The sequence below is a fragment of the Oikopleura dioica genome, chromosome 1, assembly GCF_907165135.1.
Source record: "Oikopleura dioica chromosome 1, OKI2018_I68_1.0, whole genome shotgun sequence".
Lineage (NCBI taxonomy): Eukaryota > Metazoa > Chordata > Appendicularia > Copelata > Oikopleuridae > Oikopleura > Oikopleura dioica.
This window is the reverse complement of record NC_137291.1, coordinates 14,081,036-14,097,380: the sequence shown is the minus strand read 5'-3', so window position 1 is coordinate 14,097,380 and position 16,345 is coordinate 14,081,036. Positions and strand designations below refer to the sequence as shown.

General features: G+C 42.7%; 7 protein-coding genes and 1 non-coding gene across 9 annotated transcripts in view; 6 read left to right on the top strand and 2 right to left on the bottom strand.

The window, feature by feature from the left end:
* Positions 1-16,345, top strand: part of LOC145695234 (membralin-like) — a 40,335-nt gene that overhangs the window by 20,491 nt on the left and 3,499 nt on the right. The window lies entirely within an intron of this gene.
* On the top strand, positions 1,699-1,781 carry TRNAL-CAG (transfer RNA leucine (anticodon CAG)). Its single transcript has one exon. It is a non-coding gene; the product is annotated as a tRNA-Leu (tRNA).
* LOC145703065 (uncharacterized) lies at positions 1,838-3,395 on the bottom strand. Its single transcript, XM_081780381.1, has 2 exons — positions 3,040-3,395; positions 1,838-2,993 (listed from the first exon to the last, which is right to left on the bottom strand). Exons 1-2 carry the CDS (start codon positions 3,382-3,384, stop codon positions 1,932-1,934), a joined length of 1,407 nt encoding a protein of 468 aa, XP_081636507.1. The 5' UTR covers positions 3,385-3,395; the 3' UTR covers positions 1,838-1,931.
* Positions 3,582-4,931, top strand: LOC145695366 (uncharacterized). The gene is made up of 4 exons (XM_081772365.1): positions 3,582-3,884; positions 3,926-4,148; positions 4,188-4,305; positions 4,345-4,931. The coding sequence occupies exons 1-4, from the start codon at positions 3,674-3,676 to the stop codon at positions 4,453-4,455; spliced, it is 663 nt and encodes a 220-aa protein (XP_081628491.1). The 5' UTR covers positions 3,582-3,673; the 3' UTR covers positions 4,456-4,931.
* The window catches only part of LOC145695324 (cathepsin L-like), a 31,822-nt gene continuing 19,982 nt past the window's right edge, over positions 4,506-16,345 (bottom strand). Inside the window, exons 2-8 of the mRNA XM_081772329.1 lie at positions 6,158-6,244; positions 5,955-6,114; positions 5,505-5,750; positions 5,335-5,460; positions 5,187-5,288; positions 5,005-5,139; positions 4,506-4,959 (exon numbers count right to left, since the gene is read on the bottom strand). Of these exons, the coding sequence (XP_081628455.1) occupies positions 4,687-4,959; positions 5,005-5,139; positions 5,187-5,288; positions 5,335-5,460; positions 5,505-5,750; positions 5,955-6,114; positions 6,158-6,231 (1,116 nt within the window). The 5' untranslated portion in view covers positions 6,232-6,244 and the 3' untranslated portion in view covers positions 4,506-4,686. The remainder of the gene's footprint in view (positions 4,960-5,004; positions 5,140-5,186; positions 5,289-5,334; positions 5,461-5,504; positions 5,751-5,954; positions 6,115-6,157; positions 6,245-16,345) is intronic.
* LOC145695261 (protein kinase C iota type-like) lies at positions 6,613-10,229 on the top strand. Its single transcript, XM_081772265.1, has 9 exons — positions 6,613-6,822; positions 6,965-7,149; positions 7,196-7,303; positions 7,351-7,488; positions 7,526-7,666; positions 8,208-8,523; positions 8,622-8,825; positions 8,867-9,162; positions 9,588-10,229. Exons 1-9 carry the CDS (start codon positions 6,816-6,818, stop codon positions 9,753-9,755), a joined length of 1,563 nt encoding a protein of 520 aa, XP_081628391.1. The 5' UTR covers positions 6,613-6,815; the 3' UTR covers positions 9,756-10,229.
* Positions 10,245-12,561, top strand: LOC145695336 (secretory carrier-associated membrane protein 1-like). The gene is made up of 7 exons (XM_081772337.1): positions 10,245-10,361; positions 10,529-10,719; positions 10,873-11,064; positions 11,109-11,291; positions 11,354-11,484; positions 11,527-11,713; positions 11,759-12,561. Exons 1-7 carry the CDS (start codon positions 10,265-10,267, stop codon positions 11,780-11,782), a joined length of 1,005 nt encoding a protein of 334 aa, XP_081628463.1. The 5' UTR covers positions 10,245-10,264; the 3' UTR covers positions 11,783-12,561.
* LOC145712304 (nonsense-mediated mRNA decay factor SMG9-like) lies at positions 14,600-16,319 on the top strand. The gene is made up of 7 exons (XM_081789990.1): positions 14,600-14,716; positions 14,765-14,914; positions 15,001-15,097; positions 15,138-15,207; positions 15,408-15,487; positions 15,566-15,674; positions 15,890-16,319. The coding sequence occupies exons 1-6, from the start codon at positions 14,600-14,602 to the stop codon at positions 15,619-15,621; spliced, it is 570 nt and encodes a 189-aa protein (XP_081646116.1). The 3' UTR covers positions 15,622-15,674; positions 15,890-16,319.

Sequence of the window (16,345 nt, the reverse complement as noted above, 5' to 3'; positions counted from 1 at the left end):
TAAATTCGTTGTTTATTGGGGACGCGTTTCGGCTACAAAAGTGCCTTCATTATCTGCCGCTCCATTCACCTGCAGGCTGCCGCGAAAGCGAATTTTCATTTTCTGTTTTCAGAACTTTCGTTCTCATTCGAAACTGCCCACTCTTAGGTAAGAGTATTCTTCCTTTTTCTGAGCACTAAAGTTAATTTCTGTTCTAGGGCTGATGAAGGCACTTTTGTAGCCGAAACGCGTCCCCAATAAAAAACGAATCTATTATACGAATAGTATTATACGAATCTTAAACAGTGTATACTTAACACTATCTTACTGTTAAAAATAACATCAGTCGAACTGAAGAGGAAATGAATGACTCACCTTCGAACGCTTCATCTGTCTTCGCCATCAAAAACTTTCGATTTATTACGTTCTACTTCCAGGGGCAAAGAGTTCAAGAAAATACGAACTGTCTTTTAAAGAGTACAGAGGTAAATATTAGCGCAAGATCCTTTCAAAAGCATATTAAATACGGCATTTACCGGTAGTCCATTTGCTATATCATTCAAAGGAGGCAACTATATTTGCTTGGCGATTTTCGAACATTTTTAATATATTTGGGTTTGTAATTATGTACAGATAAGTTTCAATTTTTTACAGTTTCATTTGCTTTCCATGCTCAAACATGTGCGAAATCAGCAAATCGGAAGTCGGAAAGTTGGCGCAGCAAAGATCGCATTTCAATTGCCCGTCAGAATCGTGCGATTTCAGGTGGCTTCGAAGATGAGCAGGCCGAGTGTAGCTTTTCTGGCAGTTTTTGACGACGCAAGCGTGGTAAGTCGGAGAAGGAATTTGGTTGGCGCGGGCGTGGCAGCATTTCAAGCAGGGACACTTGGAGCGGGAAGCACGGCGGTTTTTCAAAGCTGATTTGGCGATTTTGAGCGGCTGGGGTTGGGGAGAAGGGTGGAAGCTTGGAGGAGTGCTGAGGTAGGAGTTCATCGAGGATTGGAGGGCTTGGGGATTGAAGTCGGTCGGAGAGAAGGTAGAAGGAAAGAAGTACTGTTGCTGGGGGTAGAATTGCTCGGGGCTGTAGTGGGGAGAAGGAGCTGGGGATGGGTAGTGATAGTAGGAAGCGTTGACTGGAGCTGCTGATGGGATGGGGTTTCCAGGAGAGCTGTTAGAAGAAGAGGGAGATGAAGAGGAAGAATAGTGGACGGGAAAGTCTGAGGCGGCCGAGTTGTATCCAGAGCTAGGAGCGAAGTTGGGACTAGAATAGCTCTGCTCAGAAACAGTTGACGGAGAAATGAGCCCGGCGAGAAAGTCCAAATCGCTGAGGTCGACTTGGGGAAGCTCAAAGGCGACGTTTTGGAAGCTGTCGGTTGAGGAAGTCATTTTTTTTTCTTGAGGAGTTTTTTTTGCTTGTTGATTTGTTTGTTTTGAGAAGTGATTTGATTTTTCTGGGAAAAGGGAATGGTATTTATTTGGAAAGACAGGTGCGAGAGGGTGGCGACGGGCGACATTGGGATTGACTGGGGCTGATTACAGACGGCTGCTGCCAGCGAAAGCTGCAGGATGATTTGGCAGATTGCAATCTTGATTGATTCTGCTGAGTCTACCACCCGTTATTTGGCTTACTCTTGGAGTTCTTACTCTGAAGCCGGAATCGAAAAATCACTGAAAATGAAGCTGGTTTTTGTATGTGCCTTTTGTCGCCGGCACCTCCGTGGCAAGATGGCCGAGTGGTCTAAGGCGCTGCGTTCAGGTCGCAGTCCTCTTTGAGGGCGTGGGTTCGAATCCCACTCTTGTCAAGCTTTTGCTAACTCTTTACCAAAAAGAACCGACCGGTAATCGAGAACATGGAGATTTTATTTACAGGACAGTGAAAGTGGGGTATATAATCCCAGAAAGCGAAATAATAGAGCGTATTTAAAAGGGTTGAAAGTATCAGTATCGCTCATTCAAGTTGATTTTCCAGTGAGAACATCGAGTAATAATCGATCATCTTTGACAAACTTCCTTGTTTCAGGATCAGCAACACGTTGGATATGAACATTGCTCGACCAAGAAGACGGCCTCGCTCTCAAGAATACTCTAGCTCTTAGACAGACTTCTTGCTCAATCGAAGACATGACATCTCCTTTCAGACCAGTTGGCACATTCGCTAGTCGATTGTAGAAAGGCTCGATGTCTTTTGAATCGAGAAAAACGACTTGTTGATTTGGAAATCGTCGACGAAGCGCGTCTTTGATCGAGAAATTGATCTGGACTTCTTGTGGTGGGGAAGCCAAGTAAACAGCTTTTATGGGAACGTCCTCAGATCTGAGCTTTTCAAGATAATTGACGAAGATCTCCGCCGATTCGGTCATATTCCCCTTCATCTTCATCAAATCGTCGCAAATCTTATACGGGTCTTCGGTGCTGCATCTTGACAAATAGTCCACATCATCAAATCGGTAATGAAGGGCGATAAATCTTCCTTCGAAGAGCTTTTCTTTTACGAAGTCGTCTACCAGCGCTCTCATAAATTGCGGCCGAGCGACGTAATTGATGACGTCGGAGAAAATTTCAGCGTCGAAGTCCGAGATCTCGCCTTGTGCACCTTTTCTGTTTCTTAAAAATCGTTCGATTTGGCCGTGGAAGTTTGGGAAGAGAGTGTAAGGATAGGCAATCACTGCGCATCTTTCGTCCCCAGGGTAGTACTCCTCGAGCCATTTTTTGTCACTCGACAAGGTTCGGACAATCTTCTTCTCCTCTGGATACGTCGGGAGGCCCTTAACTCCTCTGCAGCTCTCCTCCTCCATGAATGCTTCCAGCCCAAGTCTCTTCCTTGTCTCCTCAGTCGTCCTCCAAATGTCGCCAGAGCAAATGTCCCTCCCAATCAACAGGGAATCAACTTTCCCACCACAGTTGCCGGCGATTTCGTGGACGTCACAAGTCGTGATCAATTCATGAATCTTTCGAACATCAATTCTGAATCTCGGAATCACCAGGTGCTCCTCTCCATCCGACAAACTCAAGTCCTGAAAAATTCTTCATTCGCTTTTGGAGCTAGAATTGGGCTCTCACCGTGAAATGTTTGAAGAAAAAAGGGACACAAAGTGTTCGATTGAGCTTTATCGCAAGAATAAGGGACTCTTGTAGGCCCCGGAGTTGATTGTTCGGGCCCCAATTCAGGAAAGGGATGAGAAATTTGTCGCTCCTAAAAAGGCTCTTTTGACGGTTATTGGAGATCAAGTCTTGCCTTGTTTGATATTTCGGAAGAACTGCTTCTTCTCCAGGAAGAAATCGTTGAAATCTATTCAACAACTCTATTTCTGTGTCTCTTAGACCCGAATCACTGACAAACCAAAAATGATGGCCGTACAAAATGGTTGTCAAAATCAACAATAAATACGTTTCAAGATTTTTCATTTTCTTCAATTTTTCGCCTCTCAAAACTCAAAAAACGCAACTTGTTTAGTAGCTGACGTATAATTATTACGCGTTAACGATCCACTATGTGTTTACGAGTTTGTGAGTTTGATGATTTTTTAATCATTTAAGCTTTCGATGATTCTTTTCTTTCAAAAGAAATCATCATAAAACTCATCTTCTCAGCCGTAATCAAAGGATTTTAAAATAGACAGAAGCTCAATTTTTAATTAATTGAATCTCAACCGGAAATGCTCAAAATCTCCTCAAAACAAAAATCAATTACAAAATGGGAGCCGAGCTTCATTTAGAGAAAATCGTCGGCGATCAGACGGACGAGGTGCTAGAATTTCTCCAGAAAAATGCATTCGCTCAGGCGGCAGCGCAAACGACTGAAAAACCTAATCCAAAGAGACTGCGGCAATTCGTGGCGTACGCTTGCGACAATGAGTTAAATATCTGCTACAGGGATCAGGATGGCAAATTGGCAGCGGTTATCAGTATGTTTTTCGCACCTTTTCTTCCGAAAAAAACATTGTAGTCGGCTACGACATTTCGAAGAAAACGGAGCTGTCGCTGATTTCCTCCGCGCTCTGCTGGCTCAACTGTTGCCCCTGTCTTCCAAACTTCCAGCGGCCGATTTCTGCTCTAGAATTCGTCAAATCCCTCATCGGCGACACCAAAAACCTCGATCAGCAATTCAACGTCAAAGAAGCGGAAGAATGCTACGAAATTGCTACTGTTGTTGTTCGAACCGATCTGAGGTAAATTTTCATTCAATTCTCCCCCTTTCATTTTTGAAGACAACAAGGAATCGGAACTGAATTCGTAAAAACCGCCCTGGACCGAGCGCGAGAACGAGGAAGAAACCATGCTACTGCTTTTGCTACAGTCGAGCCTTTGAGAAAGACCTATCAAAAGGTAACTCGCTGGTTTGCTCCTAATTTGACTACTTTCTAGCTCGGTTTTGAAACTGCAACATCGGTAAATTACGAAGAAGCTTTCGGAGCGGCTCATTACAACGGAAAACTCGAATCTGGAGAATGCCATTTCATGGTTTGCCAACTGTAGAAACTATTACTGTATAAAGGACTTTGTTTTTTCGGAATTTTATTTTGAAGATAGACAATTCGATTTCGAATTGGCGCATGTAACATGCGGCATGTTGAAGCTCAGAAAAGTAGAGAAATTGATAAGGAACATGGTAAAGGAAGCAGCAAAAAACGAAACGAAAGAGATAATTGAAAGTGTAAAAGTTGGTTAACGGAAAATGAAAGAAAAGGTCCTGTGGAAGTCATGGGCTCAGTTATTGATCGTCGCGTTTCTGGGCTTGACGATGGAGGTAGAAACCATCTTGTTGACTCCGCAGACGCCCTGGCCTCGCTTGACTCGGTAGTAGCCGTCTTCGCCCCATCGTGGTCCCCAGGAGTTCTTGATCTTCCAGTACGGTCGGGGATGTCGGTGGCGCCAGCTCGTGTGGTGCTCGACTCCGTAGCCGACCATTAGGACGCCATGGTCGAGGCCTTCTGGTGAGCAGAGGAAGGAAAGAGGATGGGAAACGCCGCCACGGTAGAACTGGAAACAATTAGGATTATCAAAATAACGCTTTTTAAAGCTAACCTGCATGCCAAAAGCATTGATGGCGATAGAAAGAGGGCCGTGTTCTTCGAGTGCTTCGGCGATCACGTCTTCGTCTTCACCGATGTCCATGAAGTCGTCGATTTGAACCTTGGAAAGGGACTTCTCAAAATTGCACTGAAAAGAAAGGAAGAATGAAGAAAGGATTATTGCCGAAAACATACAGTTTCCTGGTGCCCATCGTAAGGGTACTGCTGCTCAGTTTCCAGGCCGCCAATTCGGATGACTTCTTCGAAAGCTTGGTCCATCAGGCCACCGTTGCAGCCCTAAACAACCAAAAAATTGAAATCAAGGACGAGAAAGAGGACTAACGCTGTCTTTTTGATCGCAATCGACAAGTTCCTGTTCCGACAAGCTGATCAGTTCTCCTGTCGCCTTGAACCAAGTTCCTTCGATATTTCCAGTCGTCGAAAAGGCCCAGCAAGAACCGCACATGCCCTAAAAACAGCGCTAGAATCAACTCTTCCTTTGTTTTTTCCAACCTGATTTTTGACCTCCGTCACAGCTCCTTTTTCAACCCAGTCAAAAGTTTCTTCTTCTTTCTTCGCAAACTTCAGCTTCCGCGAGGAGTTTTGCGGCTTTCTTTGGTATTTTCTTCGGTTGGGATTTTTGAGCTCCGGCTTGAGTCCGAGATAGTGGCGGCGGAATTCGTAGTCGGAGAGGTCGGCAAACTCGGTCACGCCGTAGCGGGCGCTGCCTTGCTCGATGTGGTTGTGGAATTTGATTCGCTGAAAATGAGATGAATGGGGAGGAAATAATGCGCTGTAGAATCTACTAAAGGTAAGGCCCTTAACTTAAGGGTAACCCCTTTCTTTTGGCATCAAATTGAAGTCCAGAGAAAGAGGGTTAAAATGAAGGGGGTCTCCTTAAGTTCAGCTTGGAAATTAAGGGCGTAGGTGCCAAAAGAGAGCGTGATAGTAAAAAAACCTAACCTTGAGATTCTCCCAAAAAGTCTGAAATTTGGAGTGACTTTCTTGAGCAGAATACATCTTAGGATACTCCAGAAGAAATTCTTCAAACTGTTTTCTCGCATCATTCTCGGAAACGGCGAAATCTTCGGGCGTCACTTTGAACAATTCGCTCAACTTTGAACTGAAAAATTTTCTATCTCTTTTATTTTTACGAAGAAACTTACTGGTCATAAGTGTCTTGGAGAAATTCGGCGACTCCGGCGAGCGCGGAACCGGCCAAAATTGAATATAAACGCATCTCTTTCTTTCTGAAAATCGTGAAAAATGCTAAAAATTGAGAAGAATCAGGAAAATAAAAGACAGACAGAAGTTGATACAGAATGTCTGGCCAATCAGAAAACGAATGACTCTTATCAAAATAATTTAAATGTTGATAACGCTGCTATTTAAAATATTCATTATAGATAAATAATAAAAAATAATCTTTGAGAGAAACTCAGCAAATTTTCTATTTTTTTTTAAAGATCTTCGTAATTCTCTCTTAATTTTTTTCACCTTGAACAAATTCGTAAAACTCGTAAAACGCGAAAACCCCGAAAATTGTAAATTTCTCTGTTTCGTTTTGAAAAGCGCAAATTTGCGGAAAATGGCCGCGGCGGCGCAGCGATGACTCATCGCGCCCAATCGAGGCCGCGTCCGAAAAGGAAAAAAATCATCTGAAAAAGCGAAAATAAAAATATAAAAAGAGAAACAGTTTCAGCTTTCCAAGCGGCTTTACAAACAAGAAAACAACAAAATAAAGAGAGAAAAGAAAAATCACATGAAGGCTTTTTGAGAAAAATATTTTGAAAAAACGAAAAAAGAAAGAATTGCGCAGAAAACATGACAGGTAATTTATTTATCGGATAAAGCCATTTAGGCTCTTGCCTCAGGGCAATATACATTTGCCTCGAATTATTAGTATTTGAAATTTTTTTATTAAGAATTTTGCGGTTTTCGTTTCATTTTTTACCGTTTTCTTCTCTTTTCAGTCGTTTACGCGAAAGTGAAGCTCAACTTCAAGAGCGAGCAGTACACATTCCACATCGACTCGCGAATGAACTTCGAAAATTTGGTCACCAGAGTCGAAGAAATGTGCAACTTGGCGCACGGCTCTCCCCTCGTTTTGAAATACATCGACGAAGACAACGACCCTATCGTCGTCTTTTCCGACGAGGTACTAGGCTTTTCATCCCTTTTCCTTCATGCAAGCACCTTTTCAGGAAATGGAAGAAATGCTGCGAATCAACCACCCGAACGAAAGTATACACATGCACGCGTTTAACTGTCGCCCGCCCGAGCCAGGAAAACGCTGCGAAGGAGAAACAAAGGTAGCAATTAGTAGGAGATCGTTTTATGACCGAAATGGCGATTTCAGGATATTTACAGACGAAATGCAATGGCCAAGATCAAGCATCGATTGAGACACCTGGGCAGAAAAAATAACCGACAGCCGAAATCGCACGATTTTCCAGTTATTGGTCCGGATCACAATAATTTACCAGCGACATTCACAGTAATTCCGTCTCATTTTTCCCTTTATTTTATTGTAGAATGCGGCAAATCCTCAACCGACTCCTCCTGGTGGCAGAAAACTGGGAATGGAAATCACCCAGGATCCGAAAATCCAGCGGGGATTCAACTTCACCGATTTCGAGCTCATCAAAGTCATCGGACGCGGCAGCTACGCAAAGGTAAATTTCTGCTGGAGCTGACGTGGGCTCCTGTAAATCGAGCTGTAGCGCAAGATCCGCCTTGTTTTGCCTGATTTTCTGCGTCAAATCCGTCCAAGGTGGCTCAAATATTCCGGAATTCACTGCTGTCAGAAAAAGCCGGTTATGATAGAGACATATATAAGTAATAGATTCTGATAATGTGTTGATGGTTGTGGAAAACAGCTTGAAATCCCCTCGATTTACGTCAATCAGTGCTCGAAAGATCTTGAACCCAAAAATCTGCTAGACCTAAAAGATACTGTTTTCAAGGGTAGACGTTTATTTTGACCGACATAAAGTAGCGACATAAAGTAGCTTTTTTGGGTTCAAGATGTGCACTTGAACTGATGATTTTCCCTTCATCTTGACTCGGAACTTTCCACGTTTATCCCCTGTCGGACTAACCGATGATTTCTCAGCTCTTGAGGCAGGCAAGATAATTTGTTCCTGTTTTGACTGTCGAAAACTGGCGTCTTAGTCTTCTTTGATTTCAGCCTCGTTTTCTTGACTTCAACTTCAGGTTCTCCTGGTCCGTCTGCACACGACGAAGCGCCTCTATGCGATGAAAGTGATCAAGAAAGAACTCGTCTGCGACGAAGAAGACATCGACTGGGTGCAAACAGAAAAGCACGTCTTCGAAACCGCCTCGAACCATCCCTTCCTCGTCGGCCTCCATTCCTGCTTCCAGAGCCCCTCGAGACTTTTCTTCGTCATCGAGTACATCAATGGCGGGGACTTGATGTTCCACATGCAGAAGCAAAGAAAGCTGCCAGAAGAGCACGCAAGATTTTATTCGGCAGAAATTTCTCTCGCGCTCCATTTTCTTCACGAAAGAGGTTTGAAAATGAAAATTGCCGAATGAAATAAGGGTATCCCTTTGTTAATTTTGTTAGAAAAATCCTCATTTCTATCCCGTCAAGATTCGTTATTTAAGGAATCATCTACCGCGATTTGAAGCTGGACAACGTACTCCTCGACTCCGAAGGCCACATCCGATTAACCGACTATGGAATGTGCAAAGAAGGAATCCTCCGACCGAACGACGTGGCGACCACTTTTTGCGGGACGCCGAATTACATCGCGCCAGAAATTTTGCGCTGCGAAGACTATCGATTTTCTGTCGATTGGTGGGCACTTGGTAAGCGCGCTTTCTTTTGATATTTTGTTGATTTTTGAAAGGTGTGTTGATGTACGAAATGATGGCTGGTCGATCCCCCTTCGACACTGGCCCGGTGACGAATCAAGAGGGCGAGCAAAACACAGAAGAAATCCTCTTCCAAGTGATTTTGGAACGAGTCATCAGAATTCCCAGATCTTTATCAGTCCGAGCTGGGAAGGTTCTGAAAGGCTTTTTGAACAAAGACCCGAATGATCGACTCGGTTGCATTGGCGAGAATGGCTTCCAGGACATCATCAATCACGAGTTCTTCAGAAGTATCGATTGGCAACTGCTCGAGTCTAAACAGATCAGCCCCGTAAGTGCATTAAAGAAAATTGAATAGGCGAACACTTGAGTTCTCAAAAGAAACATGGTTGAATGGTTCTTGTATTCTTTGAGATCTCCAGATTTGACATTCTGGTAGAGACGTTCATTTTGTCTTGAAAAATCCGTAATCACCGGCGATTCAATTTCAATTCCAGCATCATACCTGTTTTGACTGAAAGATGCGTTTTAGTCTTGTCGTGTTGGTGATCAAGTGAGACTAGAACGCTTCTTTGCAGTCAAAATAGTTATGATGCTGAAATTGATCATGGAATTGCCGGTGATGATGACGAACGTCCATCCTTGGCCTTTTAGATTCTCTTCTTATTCGATTGAGTTCTATTTGCAAGACACAATAAACGTCTGTGCTGCAGAAGGACAAAAAATTGAACCACTAGAATTGACCCTTCATTTCAGCCGTACAAGCCGTACATCCGCGACGAAATGGGCCTTGACAACTTCGACACCCAGTTCACCGAAGAACCAGCTCAACTGACGCCCGACGTGAACACCTTCCGCGGCAACGAGTTTGAAGGCTTCGAATACGTCAACCCCCTCCTCATGACTGTCGAAGATCAAGTCTGAATCCGGCTTCTCCTATCTTCGTTTTCAATCTTTTGAAAAATTGCCTCGTCAATCTTCACAAAATTGTTCTTTCATTTTTATTCTCACTCACTCATTAGTGCACTTCACTTACAGAAACGTCTGAATATACAGATATCCCTTTCTCTTTTTTTTCAAAAATATGCCTTGAGTTCAATTTCAAAATTCCTGTTTTCATCAAATATTCTCAAATTTGAGCAAATTTCGCTTTCTGTCCATTCCTATCTCCAAATAACAAAACCGACAACTCCTCGTACTCGGAATTTTAACCAAAGACATGTGACATCTTTTCTGTGTTCTATTTTTTTGAAATTTTAATACAGCACACTTTATATTTTCATCATAACAACGACTGTAAATAACAATCATGCAATTTCAAACAAATACTTAACAACAAAAACGACCAAAAAAGACATCAAGCAGCAAATAAAACTTGTTCACTACTAATTCAAAAAACATTGAAGCCATTTTGATTTTGAAATAATTGAAGAATGGATAATCCGTTCGCTGATCCTTCGGTCGTAGAAGCTCAACGAGCAGCGGCTCAGGCCCCTGCTGTTGAAGACAATCCTTTTGCGGACGATGTCGGTAAGTTTTCTTTCTTTTTCTTCGCTGGAATTGCCTTTTTTGAAGATTTAACAGATGAATATGAGTATTTTCTCCACCCAGCACATGGTAAAACCTTTACCACCTACACTTACCTTCATTTATCAATTCAAATCTTTCCCTTTCCCCAATTTCACCCATTTTTCTAGCTCCGAGCGCGCCAACCCAGAGCGCCGCTCCGACCGGACAGATGACCTCGATTCCGATCGCCGAATCGGCGCCGAAAGTTCCGAAACCAAAGGGGATTTCCGATCTTCCAGGACACGAGGATTTGATGAAGAGACAACAAGAACTCGAGCAGAAGGAGAAAGAGCTGGAAAGAAGGGAGCGCAATTTACAGGTTAGCGAGATTCTTTTGAATGGTTGTTTTGAATATTTTAGTAGTATCATCTTTTGGTAATAAATTTTGGTAAAGACACCTTATCTTTTTCTTCATTTATCACTGCATGAACTCTTTTATCATTCGTTTTACTCATTTTAACTCCATTTTCAGACCGGCGGAACCGTCCAGCCTAACAACTGGCCTCCCCTGCCGTCCTGGTTTCCAGTAAAACCGTGTTTTTACCACGACATCAGTCTCGAAATCCCGCTCGATTTCCAAAAGACGGTGCGTTACTTGTACTACCTCTGGATGACCTACGTCCTCTGTCTTTTCCTCAATGTTCTTGGAAATATGACCTTCTGGGTAATGCATTTTTTCCTGCTTCTTTTTCCATATTTTTCTTTCAGATCGCAGAAAGCAAAAGCGAAACGGCCGACAGCGAAAGTGGACCCAAGAACTTTGGCTTGTCAGTCCTCTGGCTCGGGCTTTATTCTCCCTGCTCCATGTGCTGGTACATTCCCGCTTACAGAGCGTTCAAGAGCGATTCTTCATTCAATTTCTTCATTTTCTTCTTCATCTTTTTCTTCCAGGTAAACAACCTCACGAAAGATCGGCAGCATCACAAAGAAACAAGCACCTAATGTCGTTTCAGATTTGCTGGCTTTTATTGATGGTTATTGGTATCAAAGGAATGGGCTACTGCGGCTGGGTAGTTTCGATCGCCGCAATCAAAGAAGACGTCGCTTCTGGCATCATTTCCATGATTTCTTCCATCGCTTTCACGTAAGAATCCCTCCTTTTCCGCCTTTTCTACCTTAATTTAAGGATCTGCCTGTGTTTCGCTCTGATAATGCTTCGAAAAGTGCACGAAATCTACCGTGCAACAGGCGCTACCTTCGGCAAGGCGATGACAGAAGGACAGAGCTCGATCGGCACGACGCTTTGGTCGAATGAAACTGTCAGGAACGCGGCCACCAGCGCTGCTACTCAGGCTGCACAGCACAGCGCGCAGGTAAATCTACATGATCTTATGATAATCGCTAATCCCTGTTTTCAGAGCGCGTTCGGCAGAAATCCCTGAAGACAGAATAAATCTTCAAATCCCGCTACGAAAACTCACACAACATGAAAAAAAGAAACTTACCTATAAACTCATTTTCTATCTATTTAAAAACGACACATCCGAAAAATATCAAGTACCATCATTTCATAATATAACTTAGAATTCTTCTCAAAAATCGTGGATCGTCCAACAAATCACCCAAACTTGTAAAACTCCCAAAATCTCGCCCGGTCGTTGCAATTTTTGTACTCTCTATCGTCTTCAAATAAAGCTTCTTAGCGACTGATCGAATTCCCTTGACAGATAAAAACGTAAATTCAGCAATAGAAAATGCCCGAAATTAGAAACAGACTCGTACAAACAACATTTGCTTCAACTTTTGCATGAAATCGAAAATCGAAAAAATATATCATTTTAACATGTTTTGAAAATTTGAAGACCATTCTTGCTCTTTTCTATAACCTAGTGTTGGATGTCTGACTCTTCAACCCTCTTTTTAATATTTTGCAATATTGATAAAAACTATTATAATATTCATTTTCTTCTATGTTTTCAACATATCTTTTCCATTAGTGTAATTCATCTTTTACTCAAGAAAAAAACAATAAAAATCAACAAAAAACAGCGATTTTCAACGAAAAACTTTTCAGTCAGTCGATTTCAAATTTCAAAAATGGACGGCCGCGTCCGAATCCAGCGGAACCGCGGGGTCGACGCTAATGGCGACTCTGAAAGCTCGCATTCAAATACGAAAACGCGGGGAAATCGAAATGGGCGGAACCAAAGATACAACAGAAGTAACAACTCGGAGTCGGAGAAGATCCTTTATCAGCGAGAATACAACAATTCCAACAGCGAGTACTCGGAACGGCCTTCTTCTGGAAGAGGGAAGGAGGTTGATGAGGCGGAAGGAAAGGGTTGAAGAACAATCACTTATTATTGCAATTGATAGTGTTGATTGTAGTAATGAAGCAACCCGAAGAAAAGGAGACTTGAAAAATGCGGAAATGAAGCGATCTGCTCGAATAATCGATCCAAATCTTCACTGGCGAGAGCCATCTCCAGCGCTTGGTTTCCTTCAGGAAACAGTTTTCAAGACCAGCAATTTGCGCAATTGTGATTCTATGGTTACTCAACCGACGAAACCCCCCTGAACCGTCGGACATAGGCGTGTCACATAGCTCCTAAAGTCTCCAAGACCTTGCTTTTTTGTTGAAATAGAGAGCATCGTAAGATAAGGAGGAGGGAAACGCGCAGCTTTCGTCGTGGAATTTCTTCATTCCGGGGCATAATTTAATCAGCACCTGGGGATCATCTTCGCTTAAAATTTTCCATGAGGAAAGAAAGCTTGCAGCTTCGAAAATCAGCTTCTCGCTTCGCTATCGTAATTCACGTAGAAAACTGTGAAAGCAAGAAAACACGGATTTCCTGGTCGTCGGCGTGATCGGCCACCAAGGAGTGGGCAAAAGCTCGCTGATGTCTTTGCTTGGCGGGAGCAACTGTCGCGACAAGCGTTTCCACTTTCGGCCTCAAGGATTCGAGACAAAGGAAAAGGGCTGCCACATGACTGCTGGAGTGGAGATGTTCATTACCAGCGAGCGGATGATCTTGCTAGGCAACGAGTTTGAAAAGCACACTTTCAGAAGTCTGCCAAAAAGCCGCACATAATTTATAGAATAAACGGCGCTGATTAAGGCTTCCTACAGAGTTAGCCGAGCCCACAAGACTTTGTCCACTTTCGTAAATCAAGAAACGTTCGTCTATTTTGAAAACCAGAAAATCACTTATTTTTCGAATTATATGATTTATTCGATTTCAGTTCAACTAGAGACGATAGTGATCGTGCTGGTAAATGGCATAGTTTGGCTGTGCCAAAAACCTATAGAATACATTGACGTGCTTTTTTTAAGGTTAACGAAGTTTTCCAGCCCACTTCCGCCATATAAACCCCAGAACACCATACCTTTTCAGAATCAGCAGAAAATTTCAAGAACTTTGACCATTTAAAATTCAAGAAATCTTCACTTCCGGTCAATTCTAGAGCCGGAAGTTGACGAAATTTTCGAGTATGTATAAAGTGTGACCCATCAAATTGATGCTCAGAAGATTCTGAGTCATCTCATTATCGATTCATTCGAAGAAACAAATCCATACGCGGTCAAACCATCCGCCAAAACTACGAAAAAATGCATAAATTTATGAAATTTTTTCAGTTTTTGCGGTTGATTTGACCGTGGCCGGGATTGATTCTTCTCTGAGATGATAGGGAATCGTCTGAGAATCAATTTGATAGGCCACAAGTTGCCCATACTCCCAAATTTCGATAACTTCCGGCTCTAGAATCGACCGGAAGTGAAGATTTCTAGAATTTTAAATGGTCAAAGTTCTTGAAATTTTCTGCTGATTCTGAAAAAGTATGGTGTTCCGGGGTTTTTATGACGGAAGTGGGCTGGAAAACTTCGTTAACCTTAAAAAAAGCACGTCATTGTTAACTTTATTGAATTTTTGAGCCCAAAACTGGGCCGTTTTCTTGAATCCTCAACTGAAAGCTTTTCTAAACTTCGAAAAGACACTCAGCCAGTTCTTTCGACTTCTTTACTCGACGAATTATGCGTTAATGATCGCGATCGGCGGCACGGAACAGGATTGATTTGAAATTCGTCAAATGTAAAAACGCTAGAAAATTGCTATTTTGGCAACTTGAGAATCTGTTACAGGTGGTGGTGCTCCTGATCTCGCTTCCGGCCTCTCGCTCCACCAAATCCAGTCGCTTCAGCTCGTTGCTTGGCTCATGAGCGTTTGTCACGTGATTTTAGGAAAAGGAGCGCTAGAATAATGATCCAAACTTTAGATATTCTTCCCAAGAGCTTTGAGCACTCCGAAACAGTTTTGCACGATCAAGCGCCGGATTTCAACCTGGTGCGGCTGCTGACCACCGCGGAAATGCTCAAGGCACAATTTTACATGTGACTAGAATGTCCTGTTGAATTTTTTGTTCAGCCGACTACGACGCCGCCCGATGGAACTGATAATGTCGATTTCATGCCCGAGGTCGTGTTTGTCATTAACAGGAGTAACAGAGACTTGTACCAGCCCGCCAACTTCATTGCTTGTGAACAGATTATTGCCGCCTTGATGAAGTACAGCAAGGTAGTGTTTTCGATTGTTAATTAAGGACGCGTCGATTTTATATAAGAGTATATTCTGTTATTATTCATTTTCTTTATATAAATTAGCTCAAAGTTCGTGGCCACTTCGGCTCCTGGCGAAAGAACCTGATGCTTGAACTTCCAAAGGATGAGCATCCCTTCAACATCTTCATGGTTCCCTCAGGTACAATTCATCCTCGCCGAGAGATTAGCTAGCCTCTTAGCAAACGATCGATGCCGGAATCCGGCGTATCCCTCCTTCGAGCTGACTATCCGGACGCTTCGCAATCTGGTCTTGCCAGGTGCAAAATACGGAATTTCATGACTCCAAGTCGTCTGCTCTTGATCCTTGAACATGTCTTGATGATCATTTACGCGCTTGACATGACTGGTCTCAATCATCATTTCCAAGTTTGACTTGAAGCTTTGACTGCTACTTCCGCCACTTGATCTACAATCAAGAATCTGAATTTGCTTCATTCCGTATTTCGAACAAAGTCTTTTCCGCGTAGCAACCAGCCCCACAATCACGAAAAAACCTGGTTGAGCAACGCATCACGAGCTTGGGAACAAGGCACTGGTTAATCTAAAGTAAAACCAAATTTCCAGCGTATTTTGTGACGGAAAGACGGTTATTGAACCAGGATACAAGTCCGGAAGACACCGATGATGGCTGAATACTCAAGACATCTTGTAGAAGCTACCTGAATTCACTAATCACAAATACCCGAAAGCAAATCGAAGGAAGAAGCTTTCTGAAGGCGCGGGTCGGGCATTTTTTCTATCGGCCCAATCACAGGACTTTATTAGGCTTATAAGCCAACCGGAAGCATTATTTTGGCCATGAGCGAATCACAGCCCCAATTTTAACCATATTTCCAATGAAAGGGCTTGATTAAACCCATAAGCCAATCAGAAAGCTTATTTCGGCCCAAAAGCCAATGAAAATCATCGAAATGCCGACCCTAATAAAAAGTTATAATCTCCCAAAAACCTGAAACCAAATCATTGAAACCAATTTAACACTAGAATCCAAGGTCGGCGCGATGTCTGACCCTAACATCTAGTGGCTTTTTTCGACCAATCAGCACCCAATTAGCATTTGGTCAAAAATCACCAACAACTTAAATTGTTGACAAAAAATACAATGATGATCAGTTAATTTTTTGTACCTGTGCTTGTTTCATTTATTTACGCTTTGTTTCTGCTCTAGAATCACTCTCACGCGCCTCGAGAAAAGCTTAAAAAATGCGTAGGCGGTACAGCTTTCTTTTTGATTGTTTGTCTTCAAAAGAATGCTTTTTACCGCCTACGTATTTTGAAAAAGCAACTCTCGAGCGCCAAAAAGTCCCTGGGGTGTCCCTGTAGCATCTTACTGTATCAGAAACATGGAAAAGAAGAAAATAAACTCGTAACATATTTTAAAAGAAAA